The following is a 20519-nucleotide window of genomic DNA, read 5'->3' as shown; positions in this document are numbered from 1 at the left end:
CCATTCATTTCATTTGGTGTCCTCTAGTCCTTCTATTATGGGAACTAATGAAGAACTTTTCTTTATTCACCCTATCCACACCACTCATGAATTTATAGACCTCTATCATATCCCCCCTCAGTCTCCTCTTTTCTAAGCTGAAAAGTACCAGTCTTTTTAGCTTCTCTTCATATGGGACCTGTTCCAAACCCCTAATCATTGTAGTTGCCCTTTTCTGAACCTTTTCCCAGGCCAAAGTATCTTTTCTGAGGTGAGAAGACCACATCTGTACACAGTACTGAAGATATGGCGTACCATAGTTTTATACTTCCCCTCCTCCTCCTCCTTCCCCTGGCTTCCCCCATCCAGCTCCCTCATCCCAGGTTTCCCCCTCCCCTCTTCCACCCTCTCTCTTCCCCTCTCACACCTCCCTTTCCTAGTCTCCCCAGACATTAATCCCCTCTCCCCCTCCCGCCCAGTTTTGTTAAATAAAGAGAGTTTCTATATTTGAACACACGTGTCCTTTATTTTTTACATCAGGAAGGGGGGCTAGGGAGGGGTAAGTGGAAGGAGGTGAGGGAGGAATGGGGCACGAGCCCCCGATGGTGAGGCTCTGCGGGCTCTTCGGGGTGGAAGCTCTCCTGCAGGGCCTCCTGGATCCTGACAGCCCCCCCGATTGACCTCCCCAGATGGCAGCCTGCAGCAAGTGCAGCCGGGCTGATGGCCGAGTGCTGTGATGTGCCGAGTGTGGGCACTCAGGGCACTCCAAGTCAGGACTGCTTTGCTGTCCCTCATCAAGGTAGACAAGCAAGCGGGGAATCCTGAGAACTGTCTGTCCGGGGTGGGGGTTGGGTCCCTTTAAGCACAGCCCTCGGCTAGCCAGAGGCAGCAGCTCCACACTCAAAGTCCTAACCTGATGCCCTGCCGGCACTGCTTCCGGCCAGCCTTAACTTCGGTTCAGGGTTCATTCAATGTGGACATGCTATTTCGAATTAGCAAAACCCTAATTCAAATTAGTTTTTAGGTCTAGATGCACTAATTCAAATTAGCTTAGTTCGAATTAACTAATTCGAATTAAGTTAGTTCGAATTAATGCTGTAGTGTAGACATACCCCTGAGGTATTAGGAATACTTGGATCCTCTTCCAACCATGTAGCTTTTCCTGTCTGCAGGGAAAGAGCTGCACAAAATCACTCTCTGGGATTCCTGCATTTGCAGTGTACTTCCTGTCCTGCACATTCGTTCCAGCAATGAACCTCATTTATTTTAGCTAGATTTTCTCAGCCTCTATTCAGCTGTGCAGGAGAGCAGGCGGGAAGCAAGTTCTCCCCATCCCCTTCCTGCTCTGCTTGGCCCTGCTGAGATTGTGACAGGGTGGAAAGCAGGAGCTACGTGCCAACGACTTCCCACAGAAATCAAGTTAGTGAGGGCTGGGGTGGGAAGTGAGGGAAGCCCTGGCTTACGTCAACCCCAGTATGACCTGCACACTCTTCAGGGTAGCTGGCTGAAGGCACAGGCCGGGAGTCACCCCGCAAAGGAATGCACTAACTTATTCCTCTCCCAGAAGAAGGGGAAGCAGACATGGGTAATGTAGGGAAGGGAAGGCATTGCCTTCCCCAACATGTCTACACTACCCAGGGAAGGCTGGGGCTGCAGGAAGGCAGCCTGGCTCCTTGGCTGCCCAGGAAGGATGGGGTCACAACGTGGCAGCCCAGCTTCCTGGCCGCAGGGGAAAGCTGGGCTCCCTGGCTGCCCGGGGAGGCTGGGACTGAGGCTGTGGTGTGGGAGCCCCAGCACTCCAGGTGGCCAAGAAGGATTGGGCTGGGATTGAGCGGGGCTTGGCTCTTTGGAGTGGGAAGGTAGCTGAAGGGGCAGGCCTCAGGTGGAAGTGGTGAGGGTGAGGCCTGCCTTCCCCAGTGGGCTTTCACCCACCGCCCGTGGATGCAGGGGGGAAATGCTGAATCCTAGATTGTTATCTGGTATGTGGTTGTGGGGCAGGTCCTCCTTGCTGGATCTTGGGGCTGATTGCAAGGTTACAATCTAGCCTTTGGCTGTTTTGCTCCTACACCTTTTCCATTGGGCCGTTCGCTGTAGCTAAAGTCATGTGCCATGGCATCTCAGAAGGGGATTAAAATAATATTGCTTTGGCACCCGGCGAGCCTTCTGACCTGTCCTGCTCTTCTATGCAGTGTGGATATTTGTGTGTTCAGACTGCACTGACACGGTCAGATTATACTGCAAGTTCAGGATGTGAACAAATATCTGCTAAAGAACAGACAGGGACTATAAACACTTAGTAATTATGAGTGAAATGCATTTTGAGAGAGTCTGGAGAGATTAATGAGCAGTATGGTAACCTACTCTGCTGCCTGATCTTCCCAGGCTATATTGCAAAAATGAATGGGGATAATGCTTTTGTCATGTCATTTATGTACATAGCATATGTCACAAGCAAAGCCCGGCAGTATCTATCTATGGCTCTGTCTACAGCTAGAGTTAGGCGTGTGACTCCCAGCTCACATAGCTTTGCTGGCACTCGCTCTTATTAAGCTAGCATGCTAATAAGAGTAAGATCACCAGGGCTTAAGTGAGTATCCGCATGGCCTAGCTGCCCTAGGTACAGGCAGGTCAGGAAGGGGTTGTACTAGCTAGCTAAGCTAACAGCTACTACACTACTACTACGTTTACCATGGTAGCTTGCTGTGAGTTAGCAGGAGAATGCCTGTGCAAGGTGTGAATCTTACCCCTAGCTCCAAGTGTAGACGAAGCCTACCTCTCCATTTATCTGTCTATCTCTTGGCTCAGGTTGACCCTCTCTTGTCTGGCACCCGTGGGATCTGACTAGTACCAAACCAAAGAATTTGCCGAATCACAGGTCAATATTATCTAGCAGCATCACCAACACTGCCATTGCTTGCTCGGTTCTTAGAAGATATCTAGGAGTAAATTAGAGCTAAACAACAGCACAGAACACTGAGAGCCAGGACTGGTGGCTGTAAACAAACTTTATGGGACCACGGGAAACTTGGCCACACCCATGATAAGTGCACATCTGGCTAACTACAATCATGCCAGACCATGGATGTTGCCAGACCCACAGAGTGCTGGACTGGAGAGGTTCAACCTGTATAACCAAGCTTTTGGAAATGCTCTGACCAAAATGCAAAAGGAAGGCAAGGAAAAATTGGACCTGATGTCATTAAAGATTTAGGTTGGACATTAGGAAAAACTTCCTAACTGTCAGGGTGGTTAAACACTGGAACAAATTGCCTAGGGAGGTTGTGGAATCTCCATCACTGGAGATGTTTAGAACAGGTTAGACAGACATCAGGGAAGATATAGATAGTTCTTGGTCCTGCCATGAGGGCAGGGAACTGGACTTGATGACTTTTCGAGGTCCCTTCCAGTTCTAGTGTTCTATGATTCTATTATTCTAACTCACTGAGAATTTTGCCTGCATCTGGACTGTCACATCAGGCCATATTTTAGAAGTAGAAGAAAGCAAAATTGGACCATGCTGTGAGTCCTAGGGGACTGATTCTCCCCTTGCAGAATATGACTACCCTGTCAGTGGTGAATCTGAGGATTTGGATCTGTGCTCACTGCTAGGTGGATTCTCTGACATTTTCATTCGTTCATTTTCATTTCATATTGCGATATATTCCCTAATTCATACCCAGGAGTTGTATTCATGTCAATGGAGCTACTCACAATGCAGGGCAAGTGGGTTTGGGTGCTGTATCTGCTCTTGAGAAGCATTTATTTTGCATTTCCTATTGGCTCTCAAGTGGACTAATACCTGCCTTAGCCAAAATTGCCAATAGTGGGAGACAACACTTTCTTAATCCCCTGTATACAGAAACTTTCAGTGCAAAGGGTGAAAGTAGCATGCTTGGATGCTTTGACTAGTCATTGCTATTCTTCCTAATCAGAGTGTCAATATTCTCTCTCTATTGCCAGAAGGAGGAACGTGTGAAGTGATAGCAGCACACAGATGCTGTAATAAGAATCGAATTGAGGAAAGATCACAAACAGTAAAATGCTCCTGCCTCCCTGGGAAAGTGGCTGGAACAACACGAAACAGACCTTCCTGTGTTGACGGCAAGTAGCTTATCCAGTATATATGTGAACTGAATATATAACATCTGGTATTTATATAATGCTAGCTGTGATATGTATGCAAACAGAGTTGTATTCTCTGGTTTCATTTTTTTAGGAAAAGAGAAGTTATTGGCATAAATGGTTGACCAAGGAGATGGCCTTTAACCATGGTGATATACATTGTCTCTCACCTTAGAGCCTGGTTCTGCAATCTTGACCCATGTTGAAAAGGATTTACTCACCATAAAAGTCACATTGCAGTCTGGGGGGGCTACTCACATGAGTAATTAAGAACCAGCGGTCACTAAATGAAATGAATAGGTAGCAAGTTTAAAACACACAAAAGGAAGTGTTTCTTCACACAGCGCACAATCAGCCTGTGGAACTCCTTGCCAGAGGATGTTGTGAAGACCAAGACTTTAACAGGGTTCAAAAAAGAACTAAATATATGCAGGTTAGGTCCATCAATACTTATTAGCCAGGATAGGTAAGAATGGTGTCCCTAGCCTCTGTTTGTCAGAGGCTGGAAATGATAGGAGACGGATTACTTGATGATTACCTTTGCTGTTCACTCTGTTTGTGGCATCTGATATTGGCCAATGTTGGAAGGCAGGATATTGGGCTAGATGGACCTTTGGTCTGATCCAGTATGACCGTTCTTATGTACAACAAACATACTAGCAAGAGCAAGTCCTTGGTAAACAATGGGTCCCAGATATCCTTTGTGTCTCCACTAGGACCCTCTGATGTCTCAATAGCTCTGTCTCATAAGTATTTCTGGTGACAATAACAAGTTCCGATTTGATTAGCAATTTTAAAAAGTCAGTGCAATAAATCCAATGATACGATTTCATAGTAAACATTGTATGAAGATGAACAAAAGCAGCAACGTGGATTTTTGGTTCTGCCATTGTTGAATAGCTCCAGCTTTGGCTCAGGTCTCTAAAAAGCTGCAGGGAAGAATCTTGTTAGGCATTTTCTTTGCAATACAAAACTAAAACGTGGAGTGACTCACTTTTGCACCCTGTTTTTATCTAAATGTCGGTACTTTGGGGTTCTGATTCTGTGGCTGCTTTATTATTCCAGGGGTGGAATTAACAGACACATGTTCACTGGAGATGCCTATTTGTGGTTCACTTAATCCTAATCAGCATTAGTGAGGTGCACAAATGCGCACCAAGTAAAGAATATACCCTGCTGTTTGGAAATGGTTACCCAAATTGAATGTCTTTGAATTATGGTTTTAAGAAGCTATTGATTTAGTGGGATTAATATTTGGTTTCATTTCCCCCTATAGTGGGGTTGACTCACCGGCACGGCACCTCCTGTTGGTCTCTTCAGGAATTAGCTCTTCTAGCCCTGGAGCACCTAGGAGTGCCAGGTGTCAAGTTTTTGCCCAGACTGTCCGTTATTTGGGTCCCCCATCTGGTAAAAAAACCCAGAAAATACTGGACATGTGAAATGCCTGACATTTCCTGTTTCCCTCAGATGGAAGCGTGGTTGGGACAATTTTCCCCTTTTGCGTCTTGCGGGGGTGGGGGAGTGAGGAGTGTGCGGGGCCTTTTAAAGGCACCACGCCCTTTTTTTTTTTTTTTTTTGCTCAACTTTGGTCTCCCCCCCCTTTTTTTCTCAACAGAATTTTTTCCCATTTTTGGGGGGTTGATATTTTTTGTTAAACCATCTGGCAATCCTAGGAGCACCCCTTTTTGACTAGTGTCTTTCCCTAGGGTATCTGTGTTCTGCATTATTTCAGGCCCCGCATTCCTTCCAGTTCATGGTGCCCTTTCCTCACAGTACTGCCCCACAGCAGTGCCCCCACATTCTGGAATCCTTTCCTCCCAGGGATCCCCAATTTCCTAGTCCCCCCTCTCCTCAGTGACCCACTGCCAGACATCATCTAACCTCCTGCCTCAGGGGCAAACTTTTGTGTGACTTAGCCATTTATCATTGGCAAGGGGGTGTGGATCTGCTGCTGTGGCTGCCTCCTTGCAGCCCTAGACACCCTCAGGCCTCTGTATCAGGACACTTCAGGCCTCTGTCTCAAGCCCTGCCGCCTGGGAGTTGGGTCAGGCCGGAGCTCCCAGCTCTGCCTGCCTTTCCCCAGCACTGATTTGTCTCAGGTGCCCTCACTAGCTTCCCAGGCAGCCAGGTCCCTCCTGTTCCACAGCTGGAGCAAGAGTGAGCTCCTCTCAGCCCTTGCAGCCTTTTATAGGGCCCAGCCTGGCCCTGATTGGCTGACAGCTCCCTGCCCTCATTGGCCAAAGTTGCACAAGCTGCTTCTGGTTTGTCTGTAACCCTCTCGCTTCTGGAAGGGGCTACAGCACCACTACACCCCACACACACTGAGGAGGAAAGTCTGATCAGCAGCACCCTTGTGTAACCCTATTAAAAGGGGCTGGATTTTAAATGTTTCTTTTCTGATCTTTATTTGATGGAAACGATCTGATAGCAGCATGGACTCTATTCCCCAAAGGTGCCAAAAGCTGGTAAGCGCTCAAGGCTACTTTTTCAGTGTGGACTGGAATGAACACCCATGTCCCTTAGCTACTTCCAGGTGGCTGGACTCAGCAGTGGTGCTATACAGCTGATTTTTCTACACATCCTTTGTTTCCTACTCAGATATGGATTTTAAAGACACAGCCTCCCATCGGAAAGAGAGGTGCGCACAGAAGCATTTGAAAACCCACTTCCCTCACCCCCATGCAGCAACGTTTCCAAAGGTGCTGCCAACAGAGAAACAGCTGTGCCAGTTTTCCTCAAAAGTTAGATGATCGTTCCTGTTGGCTTTATGGGCTCCAAAAACATAGCAGCCAGAAGCCCGTGCTGGCATCATTGAACAGTAACTAGGTAGAAAAACATGGCTTATGTCTAAGGGATGGGATCTTAACATTTTCTCTTCTGCTCTATGGTCTGGTGTGTGTGGCTCATTTGTGTGTTAAAATATAAAGAAAAAGCCTATAATTGCAAAAAGACACTCAAGTTGTTAAATTATGGGGCAATAATTCACAGCTAGTTCCACTGGAAATGCCAGTCAGTCCCTGGATTCCTGCCTAAGAATGCACTACAGTAGCTGTGAATTATTACACTTTAATTCACGTGCTCTCACATTTTATTGCTTAATTATTCTGAGACAAAGAATTTTATTACACACAAAAAAAATGTCACGAATCTGTAGGTGATACCTTTTGTTGGACCTAACTAAAAATAAACCGTGTCAGGTTTGGAGATTCACAAGTTATTCATTAGGTCCTAAAAACCCAGAGTCAATTGATATGGTGTTACTGTAGACCTCATAATTATATTCAGAGAACAGTAGCACAAAGAGGAATTATGTTTTAACAAAATCAGTGCTGATCTGGACTGGAGTCCCTCTGCTTAATAGCTGTCTCTGGATTATAATGAAAACAAATGTTATCAATTGGCATTTTGAAAGGAGAAAAATTAAACAAAGGCTAATATCAGAAAGGAATAAGATCCCACATTTACTGAAGTCGGGGCAAGACTCCCATTGACTTCAAAGGGATTTCTTTCAAGTGTAATTGTTGTAAACAAGATATGGGTTCTTTTGTAAGTGGTTGGTGACTGGTTAGAAAGACACGATCCTATTCACAAAAATTAAGGGGCAGTCCTTTTACTAAGGTTGCCAGATGGTTTAACTAAAAATCCCAAACTCCCCCCCACCCACTCAAAAAAAAAAACACTGTGAAAAAAATTCTGTTGAAGAAAAAAAATGGGGAGACCAAAGTTGTTGAGCAAAAAAAAGATTCCCAAGAATTATTAAGCAAAAAATTTTTTTAAAAAAATATGGCCTCTTTAAGAAATGCCTTTGAGGCTTTTTGGCCCTAACAGGCTGCCAGCGACCATCCGCTATCTTGTCTTCCTGCTCTGGGCCAGACAGCTCCCCTGCGGAACCAGGTAAGCACCCGGTATTTTCGCCTCCTGGTCGGGAAAAAATCAAAAATACTGGACATTTCAGGTGTCTGGTATGTTCTGAATTTTTTTTACCGGACAGGAGGCAAAAATATCAGACTGTCCAGGTCAATACCTGGCAACCCAACCTTTTAACCTTCATTTAATCTTCACGCTTTGTTTTAGTTTCTTGACACATTAACCATCTTGGGTCAAAACCCTGACGTCAGTCCTTACTAAGGCAAAATTCCCATTTTCTTCTGTGAGAAGTTCTATTAACTTCAGTGGGAGATTTACCTATTTGGTTCTGGGAGGTTTTAATTGGTACATTACAAAGAAGCCATTAAAACTTATTGCCTCCTTTACCTACTATATTAAGTTGATTAAATGCTGGGAATCACAGTCTTATACTTTGTATTGTTTAAAGCTGTGATGTCACTGGAAAAAATATTTTCATTGATTCATTGCTTTAAAATATATCATGGAGGCTCTTGCACACATAACAAACTGAATCATAGCAATGTGAATCAGGAAGGGGACCTCAAAGTCATCAAGTCGAGTCTCTTGCTTTGTGGCAGGAGCAAGTAACCTTAGACCAGCTCTGAGAGGAGTTTGTCCAACATGTTTTTAAAAGTTTCCAGTACTAGGAAGGCCACAGTCACCCTTGGAAACCTGTTTCAGAACCTAGCGGCCCTTATAGTTAGGAAGTTTTTCCTAATGTCTAACCTAAATCTCCTTTGCTGCAGAGTAAGCCCATTACTTCTTGTCCTCCCTTCAGTGGACCTGGGAACAATTGACCTCTGTCTTCTCTGCATCATCCCTTAATATATTGCAAGGTTGTTATCAGGTTGTTACCTCCCCACCCCCTTAGTCTTCTTTTTCTGAAGAATTAACATGGTCAGTTTTTTACCCTTTCCTCATCAGTCGGGTGTGGCTCTCCTCTGGACCCTCTCCCATCCCCAGATCCCTATTAACAGTACTTCCTAGGCAGTGAGTCCCCATTTGATAGTTGCATCATTTGGTTTTTCCTTCCAAAGCGAACTTGCCAATACATGCAGACAAACCCAAATTGCTCTGGAATAGGGCTGGACGACTTGTGGAATTAGAAACAGCAGATAGACACCAGGCTGCTAGTTGCATTCCAGCTCAGGCTGATCATTCTCATGAGACATTGTTACAATTTGGCAGCTGTTTAGTGGCCAACATGAAATGAATTGGGAGACGGGCCCTGTTTTCAGTAAAGTCAGTGTCAAACTCCTATCAATTTAACATGATCAGGATCAAGCCCTGGGTGGCTCTCAATCTATTTCAGTTACATCAGAAAATGCCTCATCAGACCTAATTGTCTCACCTGATGCCAGGAATGAATGGACATGAAGCTCAGCTTTCCCTTGACACCTACAAGGGGTCCCGTCAGGTAGGGATTAAGTACATTAGGGGACAGATCGGGGGAGTTTACAGTGCTGTTGTCCACGCTGCTCTGTGGATAAGCAGAGATCAGTCTTAAATGACTTAAACAACTTAAATGTCTTCAAGTCACCAGGGCCTAATGAAACGCATCCTAGAATGCTCAAGGAGCTGATTGGGGAGATAACTAAGCCATTACCTATTATCTTTGAAAAGTCATGGAAGACGGCAGAGATTCCAAGAGACCAAAAAAGGGCAAATGTAGTGTCCGTCTATGAAAAGGGAAATAAGGCCAACCGAGGGAATACCAACCAGTCATTTTAACTTCTGTACCAGGGAAGATAATGGAGCAAATAATTAAGGAATCCATTTGCAAACATCTACAAGATAATAAGGTGATAAGTAACAATCAGCATGGATTTGTAAATAACTAAGTATATCAAACCAACCTGATAGGATAACAAAGCCTTGAAGAAAAGGGGGAAAGGAAAGATGTGGTATATCTTGACTTTAGTGAAGTATGTGATACAGTTTCACAAGATGTTCTTATTTACAAACTAGAGAAATACAACTTAGATGGAGCTACTAGAAGGTGGATGCATAATTGGATGTATAACCATTCCTGGAGAGTAGGTATCAATGGTTCACTGTCATGCTGGAAGGGCATGGAAGGGGTTCTGCAGAGATCAGTTCTGGGACCGGTTCTGTTCAATATCTTCATCAATGACTTAGATAATGGTGCAGAGAGAACACTTATAAAGTTGGTGGATAATACTAGGCTGTGAGGAGTTGCAAGTGCTTTGAAGAGTAGGATTATAATTCAAAATGATCTGCACAAACTGGAGAAATTGTCTAAGGAAAAGAAGTGAAATTCAATAAGGAAAAATACAAAGTATTCCATTTAGGAAGAAACAGTCCATCGCACACGTAAAAATGGGAAATGAATACCTAGGAAGGAGTACTGTAGAAAGAGGTCTAGGGGTCATGGTGGATCACAAGTTAAATATGAGTCAACAGTGTGACACTGTTACAAACATGATTCTAGGATGTATTAACACGAGTGTTGTAAGCAAGACATGAGAAGTCATTCTTCCGCTCTGTTCCATGCTGATTAGGCTTCATCTGGAGTGGTTTGTCCGGTTCTTGGTACCACATTTCAGGAAAGAAGTGGACAAATTAGGAAAAATCCAGAGAAGAGCAATAATTAAATGAATAGAGGTGTAGAATACATGACCTGTGAAAAAGATTGAAAGAATGAGGTTTGTTTAGTCTAGAAAAGAAAAGACCAAGAGGGGACATGATAGCAGTTTTCAAGTACGTAAACGGTTGTTTCAAGGAGGAGGGAGAAAAATTATTCTCCTAACCTCTAAGGAGAGGAGAAGAAGCAATGAGCTTAAATTGTAGCTTAACCTGGACATTAGGAAAAACGTCCTAACTCTCATGGTGCTTAAGCACTGGAATTAATTGGGAGGTTGTGGAATCTCTGACATTGGAGATATTTAAGAGCAGGTTGGATAGACATCTATCAGGGATGGTCTAGATGGTGCTTGGTCCTGCCTTGAGTGCAGAAGACTGGACTTGATGACCTCTCAAGGTTCCTTCCAGTTCTGTGATTCTATGATAGCGGTGTTAGTCTGGCATTTTTCTAGATCAGAAGAAATAAGCTGTGGTCCTCCTTTGGTTACGATAAGCCATCTCCTACTTACTTAGAGCCAAGTTCCGCAACCCTTTCCCACTTTAACTAGTGTGTACAAGAGCAATTCCCCTGGCTAGTGTTTGTAATTAAATACATTCTGCCTGTGCTATAGAAGATGTGATGTTGCCACACATCTTGCATGACTTTATGCAGAGGCTCCCGTAATGTAGACTCTGACAAATTCTCTCTTACTATTTGATCTGAGGAAGTGGGTCTGGCCCACGAAAGCTCATCATCTAATAAACCATCTTGTTAGTCTTTAAAGTGCTACATTGTCCTGCATTTTACTCAGAGAAAGGAACCAGTTGCAGAAACTTAAACAGAGAATGCTCCTCTAACAGTGTTGGGGTTGGGCTTTCTTCAGAAGTTATTCCTTGTTGTTAGTTAAATAAATTGTTATCCTAAAGCCCGCTTCAGTCAGGTGAGAATTCTGTAATACCTGAAGGGCAGACCAGTTCAATGCAGGGTCTCGTCACTAAGGAGTGATTCATCTATTTGCTACTCTGCTCCATCTCTTTTTTGAAAGAACAGCTGAGGTGGTGACATAACTCGTGTCACTGAGAAACCCCTTTTGTACGGGAATTAGTCCACTGAAATTTGTAAATAGACTTCTTATTCCCACACACAATCCCAAATAGTGCAAGAGCTTTGTATTTAGGCCCAAGACCACCGGTTGTTTTCCTTAATGTATTAACAAACATCTTTGCTTGACTGTCTTGACCTGCCCATTTTTGTTTTACTGCCTTGCCCTGTGAATTGCACAGTCTCTAGAGGAACAAGTTATACTATTTGTATTCAGCGCTGCATTATTAAATCAGTTAACCTCTCTTTTATTTTTAGGATTGGTAGTAAATATTTTATACATAGATTGTTGCCTCTTTTCCTCTTTGCGAACTATCCACAAGTGGGTTGTGATTTTCTTGAATCACTCTTTAGAATATTTTGCTGAATACTTTGTGTGGAAAATTCTTTATTCTTACATTATTAGCAAGCAGTTAACATTTAATATTTAAAATTTGAACTATGTTGTTTTGTTTTGATCGGTCACATTTATCACACAACTTTGGTTCTAAAACAAAAAACAGGACTATATAGCACTTTAAAGACTAACAAGATGGTTTATTAGGTGATGATTAGGTTTATTAGGTTATTCTATTCATTGGTTGAAAGAAGGTTACTCTTACAGTTCGGTGCAAATATTTCTGTTTACAGGATCAACATTCTGTTTCTGGAAATACAGTCCAGTTTGATGCTTCTGCAAACATTTCTGGCAGTAGATTGTTTAGCTGGATTATTCAGTGAAACAAAACACAAAAGATGTCTGAAGAGAGCCCGAGTGAACCTGTCCAGATTCTTTGAGTGAATGTTAGCAGAAAGGTCCTTGGTCTATTCTGTTAGCTCTAAAGGCTTGCATGGGTGCTTGTGACAGGGCGTACGCCCTGCACTGGCCCTTTAAGGGCAAACCCCCGGCCTGAAGCAGGGCCGGGGAGTTTAGCCCCAGCTGAGGCTGTTCTAGCCCATTAGGGCCCAGCTGGGAGCTATAAGAGGGGATGGGCTGCTGCTCCTGGGGGAGAGCAGTGAGAACCTGGCTGCTGGGGGAGGAGGAGGAGGCTCCCTGGAGCTAGGGCAGGGCTGGGGAAGCTAGGCAGGGCTAGGGGAGCTCTGGCCAGCAAATCCCCAGACTGCAGGGCCTGAAGGAAGGCCCGGTGAAGGAACATCTACCCCCCGGAAGGAGGGCTCAGACACAGACTTGGGCACTGCCGGAGGGCAGTGTGGCGAAGAGGATGCAGCAGCTAGGAGTAACGAGGGGAAACACCACCCCAGAGAAGGCACCCTACCCGCCGGGAGAGCCAATTCCGGAGGACAGACGGCAGGGGGGCTACGGCGGTGAGTGCGCCTCCCTCACAGTGCTATAAAAACCAAGTGGGAATCAAATGTTTACAATTTAATTCTGTAATTATTAGATTGCAAGTATACATAACACCATGTCATTTACAAATAAATCAAATTGTAATGTAAAGTTTATAGCTGGCTATGTCTGTATCCTTTTCAAGGGTTTGAACAATATCTAATCTATTCAATACAGACATTTTCTCTGTTATTGTTAAAAATGCTTTTACATATGCATCTCTGTAGTACTTGGACTCATTGGCCTTTTTTCTTCAAATGTCATCCTATGTTAGCATTTTTAATCTCGCTTTCAAAAGTAATCTTTATTTTCTATGATTGTGTGTGATATTTGATGGTTAGAAAAGTAGAGTAGATGGTAACATTACACCCGGGCTACGTCTACATTGGCCCCTATTACGGAATAGGGATGCAAATGTAGAACTTTGGAAGAGGAAAATGTGCGGGGGATTTAAATATCCCTCGCGGCATTTGCATTTTCATGGCCACCGCTTTTTTCCGGAGGCTTTATTCCGGAGGATCGCGCCAGTCTGCACGCTTTTCTCCGGCTTATCTCCAAGCCGGAAAAAAGCGGCGGCCATGAAAATGCAAATGCCGCGGGAGATATTTAAATCCCCCGCGCATTTGCCTCTTCCAAAGTTCTACATTAGCATGCCTATTTCGTAATAGGCGGCCAGTGTAGACACAGCCCCAGGGAAGTGTCACAATGGATCAAGAGATGGACAAAACAGTGGAGCAATTGATGGGAAAATCATGGCACGAAAAGTAAAATCCAGTCCCTCTCTGATTCTCTCCCCACCATTGGATCATATCAAGCATCTAATGGTTCTAAGGGTCTGGAAATATTTGGGTGGAATGGGGAGCATATGTATTAGAGATGCTGAAGAACTGATGAAGTGATTATATTTACCCTGTGCTTCTGTTTGGTTTGGAAGTAGTGTCTCCAAAAAAAAAAAAAAATCACACAAGGAGTACATACTCATGAGCTTCAGAAGTATCAAAACTTATGGATGCTTCTCTAAGCCTAAGGCTCAGATGATTTGAGGTTCACCCATCACATGTCCCTGGGTATTTAAGTGATTAATACAGTTTGCCCCAAATGTGCGCACACCTGAGATTTTGTCAAGTGCCACCCCATGAACTATGCCATCCACAATCCAAGTGACTTGGGTTAGTCAATCCAGCATCTTCTGCAACAGTGGTCCTGGGGCTAATGGGGTGTTGACACCATCCATCCCTAATCTCCCACTTCCTACAGAGGGACCAGAACAAACACAGAACTCATTACCCGCAATGCCCTTCTATTAGCTTGGCTCTCTTTTCGTTCTTAAGACTCTGCAGATCAAAAGGCATTGCTATCTCAAAAGAGTGGCATACAGACAGTAAGATGTAGTACAACCACTCTGTTAACAGGAGCTAATTTACTTTAGTTTTTAATTATAGATAAGAATGCCTACTACAGAGCAAGCATTCATAATGAAAATGGGCTGTGTTTTAAAGGTTATCCTGATCTCTAGCAGCATTGGGTATTGGGCCAGATCCTGAGCTGGTGTAAATGAGAATAAACCTACTAGGAGTCAGTGGCTCTGCACCATTTTGCTGCACCAGTCTGGCCAAAGGAAGTTTAGGACCTTGGTGGTCATACTGAAAATACATGTAGTTAGGGCCTGATCCAAAGCTCACTGTCAGCAATAGAAAGATGCCTATGGACTTCAATAGTCTTTGAATCAGGTTCTTAGTAAATACTTTGTTACTCATAGTCCTCTATCTATCACCACTTATATCAAGTGAAAAAGGTTCACAGTCACAAAACCAATAGTTTTCTATTTATCTAACGTGTATTTTAGGTGGCATCAAAAGGATGGTTCTTTTTTTACTCTATAAAAGTACTTCCAATCAATTCTTATTTCTTCAAGAAAAGGGGGAAAAATGTTATTTTAAATCCAAGGCATCAGCTTCTCATCCCTCTAGCTGTGCTCCGGCCTAGATAAGAAGAGATCTCAGGGTCCCATATTATTAATGTGCTGTCTATATGAATAACGAGCAGGCTTGGTGAATTATTTCACACTCCTGGGAAAATCTATAGCCTATCCTTCTACAGCACCACTGGAAACTGAGCAGGAGATTCGCATTTTTCGATTTGGTGAATTCAGATGACTTCATTTGTAATAGGAAACAGGTGGGAGGGAGAGAGTAGACTGTTCCCCACTGAGTCCCATTTAGCAATCTCCAAAAAATGCACACTCTACAATATATGCTTCCAAAGCAAAGGGAGTTTAACTGTGTGCAGGCATGTTTCAAGGTTTTGTATTTATCCAGAAAAATCTCTTCTTGAAACGTCCTTGCAGCCGTGCTGTGCTCCCCTAATATTGCCTTTATTTTTCCTGATCCTGAGGACTACTTCAGGGAGAGCAAAGAGATCTTATTAACTAATAATGGTGTGTTGAGTCCCTCATTTACTTACCAAGACACTATAGTTTTCAGAACTAGTTTGCTGGGCAACTCCTTACATGCTGCTAGAACATTAGAGGTGGGAGTTTCAAAGATTCCTCAGGGAGTTATGCACCTGACATTAAATGGGATTTGGGTGCTCATGTTTCTTAGGTTCCTTTAAAAGGTTCAGCCAAAGAGCATAGGAATTGATATTTCTTAGAGGTGTTCTTCATACAGTTGAGTATCTTGTTCACAAGAGAAGACAACACCAATTGTACTTTAGTGGAAGACACAAGAAACCCTGCAAGGCTCCCAAAAGGGACAGAGTCTTTCTAGGCAAGTAATTACAGATCGAAGGATTATTTCTTTTCCAAAAGTCACAAATTTGTAATTAATTCGTGTAAGCCTTACCTATGTAATTCTGGATGTTCTTGTTAACCAAGTAACCTTCTTTAAGTCCTTAATTATATCCTGTAGCAGTGAGTTCCACAGGTTGATAGTTTGTCAAGATGATTTAAAAAAAACACATGGTGTGAGTTTTTGCTACTGCCCTCAAAGCTTACCATTGCCTCATCCACTACAAAATGGCCACTTTTTTTTTTTTTTTTTTGCGGATGAGAGGGGGAGGAGCTGTATTTCTAGCAGTGTGGCAGACACTTTCCCATGCAGCCTGAGTATCATGGAATGCAATATTATTTTGAAGTGCCAAAATACTGTGCTTGTAATAAGATCCCCTGACCTGGAGGAACTGAAGGAGTGACCAGATTATGACAAAGAGGCTTGAACTTAGTCACTGAGGTCTTTTTTCACACCACTGAAGTTAATGGGAGTTTTGCATTGGCTTCAGTAAGAACAATCAAGCCTCAGGGTTTTATTTGTCGAGCTGAGTTTATTTACACTGACTCAGCATGCAGGTTTTAGAGAAAAGGAATATGCTGTGCCAAAAAAGAAAATTGACTTGACTCCAGTTGCCTATGCTCAGGTACAGCACCTACCCTGTCAACAGATAAGAAGGAAAACAGTAAAAATAAAGAATAAATTGCCCATCTACATGTAACTCTTGCCAGACAAGGCCAGAGACAGACAGCATCAAAAACAGGTAACTTTGCATTCACACAGACAGCAGCTTCACTCTCCAGCAACTTTGCACACCCCAGCACCTTTACATGACACCTGCAAAATCCTCCCAGCTCTCTTTTTCCAGGCTGCTTTCTTGATGGGTGCAGATTGCACATCCTCTGCTGTCATTGTATGTGACTGTATGCACCATTGCAAGCTGAACATCTGCTTCATCTCAGAGACTAATATTAGCGGCAGTATTCCTTAGAATTAGGATAGAAAATGCTGCTAATATTGCAATGCATTAACTGCAGTGTGTGAATAATTTCCTAGTTTTAATCGTGTCCAGCGTACATTCCTTCGGTCTCATTCTCTGTTTCCCACTTTCCCTCTGCTGCTAAATCTCATCAGCTGGAATAATACCTAGCTCTTATCTACTGCTCTTCATCAGTAAATCTTTGTGCACTTTACAAAAGATCTCAGTATCTTGAGCGCCATTTTACAGATAGGGAAACTGAGTCAAAGGGAGGTGAAGTGATTTGCTCAAGGCCATGCAGCTGCTACTACAGACATTACAGACAACGTCTATCACAGGGTCCATTGGCTGGAACCCAGGGTAGTGGGTGGTCCTGGGTTATATCCCTCCCAGGGGCAGATTTACAATGAAACATACCTGGCACAGGGCCCCCCAGTGACACGGGGCCTCCAGAGCGAGGCAGTCCAGCACTGGATCTGCCACTCCTCCCTCCTACCCCCCACGCAGGAGACGGCCACTCTGTTGGGAGGGGGGAGGACTGAGTCTCTCTGCAGGGAGGCTGTGTAGGGGAAAGGAGAGCACGGAGGCTCACCTGCAAGCTGCAGCCTCAGGAAAGCTGGCAGAAATGGCGAGCATCACAAACACAGGCTGGAAGGCTGCAGAGGAGCATGGGGAAATTTTGAGAAAAGAAAAGTATCTGATGTTGGAGGTTGAAACCAATTTAGAGCTCTTCGTGAGTCCCATTTTCTGAGAATGAAGAAAAATGGGACCACAGAAATAAGAAATTGGTTGATTTTTTTCTTTTTCTTTTTTTGGAATCCACCATGGCAGTCTACTGTTATGTTTGCAAATTGTTCCCTGACCATAGTAAAAGAAAACAAATATTTGTCAATGGGCACTTTAATTGGAGAAGTGTTGCAAGAGATATTGCTGACCATGGAATTTCCAAAGCTAATAATAATTCTATGTGTAAGTCTGTTTAAAGATTTGATTCTGCAATCTCGGCTCAGTTTGAGAAGGATTGTTCTTATTGGAGGAGTGCTGAGATGTGTTGTTGCCACGGTGAAACTGCTGTCTTCTTAGGCTATGTCTAGACAACAGGGTTTTTTTTGAAAAAAAGTGGCCTTTTTAAAAAAAACTTCACCTGCATCTAAACTTCCACCGTGTTCTTTCGAAATTTAAATCAAAAGAATGCGGCGTTTTTTTCGACAGTGGTAAACCTTGTTTTACAAGGAAGAATGCCTTTTTTTTAAAGAGCTCTTTCGAAAAAAAGTGTTCTTGACTGCAAACAAGGCTTTTTTGAAAAAATTGTAGCTGTCTAAACTATCTCTTTTGAAAAAAGCTTCTTTCAAAAGATTTTCGAAAACGCTTCTTTCGAAAGAAGCTTATAGTCTAGATGTACCCTCTGGGACTACCTCCAAGAAGACATGAAGAGTCATTAGTGGCAAACTGAAAAGTTAATTTTTTAACCTGCCTTGAATATCATAATGCATTTGACAATTTTCTCAATGAACATCTGAAAAATTATCAGTATTCTGGGTCAAGGAGGACCAACTTTTTAATGCACCAAACCTACAATGAATTCATTACTTTAATGGCAGAGCAGCTCAGAAACGAATTAACTGATGAAGTAAAGAATGCCGAGTACTATTCCATAATAGCTGATTCAACACCAGATGTGAGTCATGTAGACCAAATAACATGAATTTTAAGATATGTGACATAAGAACACAAGAACGGCCATATTGGGTCAGTCCACGGTCCATCTAGCCCGGTATCCTGTCTGCCAACAGTGGCAGTACCAGATGCCCCAGAGGGAGAGCACATAACAGTTAATCCTCATGTGATCCCTCCCATGTCACCCACCTCCAGAGAACCAGAGGCTAGGGATACCATTCCTACCCATCCTGGCTAATAGCCATTGATGGATCTAACCCCCAAGAATCTATCTTGCTCTTTTTTTAACTCTGTTAAAGTCCTAGTCTTCACAGCATTCTCTGGCAAGGAGTTCCACAGGTTCACTGTGCGCCGAGTGAAGAAAAACTTCCTTTTTGTTTGTTTTAAACCTGCTGCCAATTAATTTCACTTGGTCACCCCCTCCTAGTTCTTATATTGTGGGAATAAGTAAATAACTTTTCCTTATTCACTTCTTCCACACCAGTCATGATTTTATAGACCTCTATCATATCCCTCCCTTAGTCTCCTCTTTTCTGAAAAGTCCAAGTCTTTTTAATCTCTCTTCATATGGGACCCATCCCAAACCCCTAATAATTTTTGTTGCCCTTTTCTGAGCCTTTTCTAATGCCAATATCATAGAATATGTCTTTTTTGAGATGAGGCGACCATATCTGTACACAGTATTCAAGATGTGGGCACACTATGGTTTTACATAGAGGCAATAGGATATTTTCTGTCTCATTCTCTATCCCATTTTTAATTATTCCTAACATTCTATTTGCTTTTTTGAGTGCCACTGCACACTGAGTAGATGTTTTCAGAAAACTATCTACAATGACTCCAATATCTCTCTCTTGAGTACTTGTAGTTAAATTAGACCCCATCATTTTGTAAGTATAATTGGGATTATTTTTTCCAATGTGTATTACTTTCCATTTATCAATGTTAAATTTCATTTGCCATTTTGTTGCCCACTTAGGCTGTGTCTAGACTACAGGGCTTTTTCGAAAAAAGGGGCCTTTTTTCAAAAAAACTTCACCTACGTCTAGACTGCCACCACGTTCTTTTGAAATTAAATCGAAAGAACACAATGTTTTTTTTCGACAGTGGTAAACCTCATTTTATGAGGAAGAACACCTTTTTTTGAAAGAGCTCTTTGGAAACAGGCATTCTGGACCGCAAACAGGGCTTTTTCGAAAGAGAGCATCCAGATTGCCTGGGTGCTCTCTATCAAAAAAGCGAATCGCTTTTTCAAAAAAAAGTCATGGCTGTCTAGATGATCTCTTTCGAAAGAAGCTTTTTCAAAACATTCTTTCAAAAAAGCTTCTTTCAAAAGAAGCCTGTAGTCTAGACATACCCTTAATTTGGTGAGATCTTTTTGAAGCTCTTCACAGTCTGCTTTGGTGACCAGCAATGGTGAAGTTGTAGAGCAATTTCTTTGTTTTGTTCCACTAAAATCCCACACTTCTGAATGTCTAGAGAAACAGTTTTGGAAATCATTGCAAATTTAGATTTGGACATCAAAAACTGTCATGGGCAGAGCTTTGAAAACACTGCAAATATGTCAGGAAAGTATTCAGGTCTACAGACAACATTGAACAACGCAAATCCCTCTGCTTCATTCATACCATGATACAGCCACTCTTCAAATTTAATCAGCAATGCTGCAGCTATGTCTTATGAGGGAGCTATACTTTTTTTTTCTTTATACAAAACACGTATGCTTTTTTTATTAATTTCCACACATTGGTGGAGTATGCTACAATCATCCTTGGAACAGACAAGTGGAAAACATTTGACAGTCAAAGAATTTGTGACACCAGGTGGTTTGCTCATGCAGATGCTGTTTTGGCTTTGAAAATGAGCTATGATGTTATAAAGGGAATCTTATTAGACATAGCCACATCAAATTCTGAAAAACCATGTGCAAAAACTGAAGCAATATCCTTAGCAGAAAAGTTTGAAAAGTATGATTATGCTGTTTTTACAGTTTTGTGGAACCATTCACTTCAAAGTATTAATGCAATCAGCAAATCACTGCAAAAAGTTGATGCAAATTCACAGAATTGTTAGCCTCAGTTGCAAGTTTTACCG

At 42.9% G+C, this 20519-nt stretch overlaps 1 protein-coding gene across 1 annotated transcript in view; it reads left to right on the top strand.

Moving 5' to 3' along the window:
- The window catches only part of TAFA1 (TAFA chemokine like family member 1), a 403741-nt gene that overhangs the window by 316805 nt on the left and 66417 nt on the right, over positions 1 to 20519 (top strand). Inside the window, exon 3 of the mRNA XM_006120006.4 lies at positions 3940 to 4080. Within this exon, the coding sequence (XP_006120068.1) occupies positions 3940 to 4080 (141 nt within the window). The remainder of the gene's footprint in view (positions 1 to 3939; positions 4081 to 20519) is intronic.

This window comes from Pelodiscus sinensis, chromosome 11 (genome assembly GCF_052426305.1).
Source record: "Pelodiscus sinensis isolate ZL-2025 chromosome 11, ASM5242630v1, whole genome shotgun sequence".
NCBI lineage: Eukaryota > Metazoa > Chordata > Testudines > Trionychidae > Pelodiscus > Pelodiscus sinensis.
This window is presented reverse-complemented; position numbering and strand designations above follow the sequence as displayed.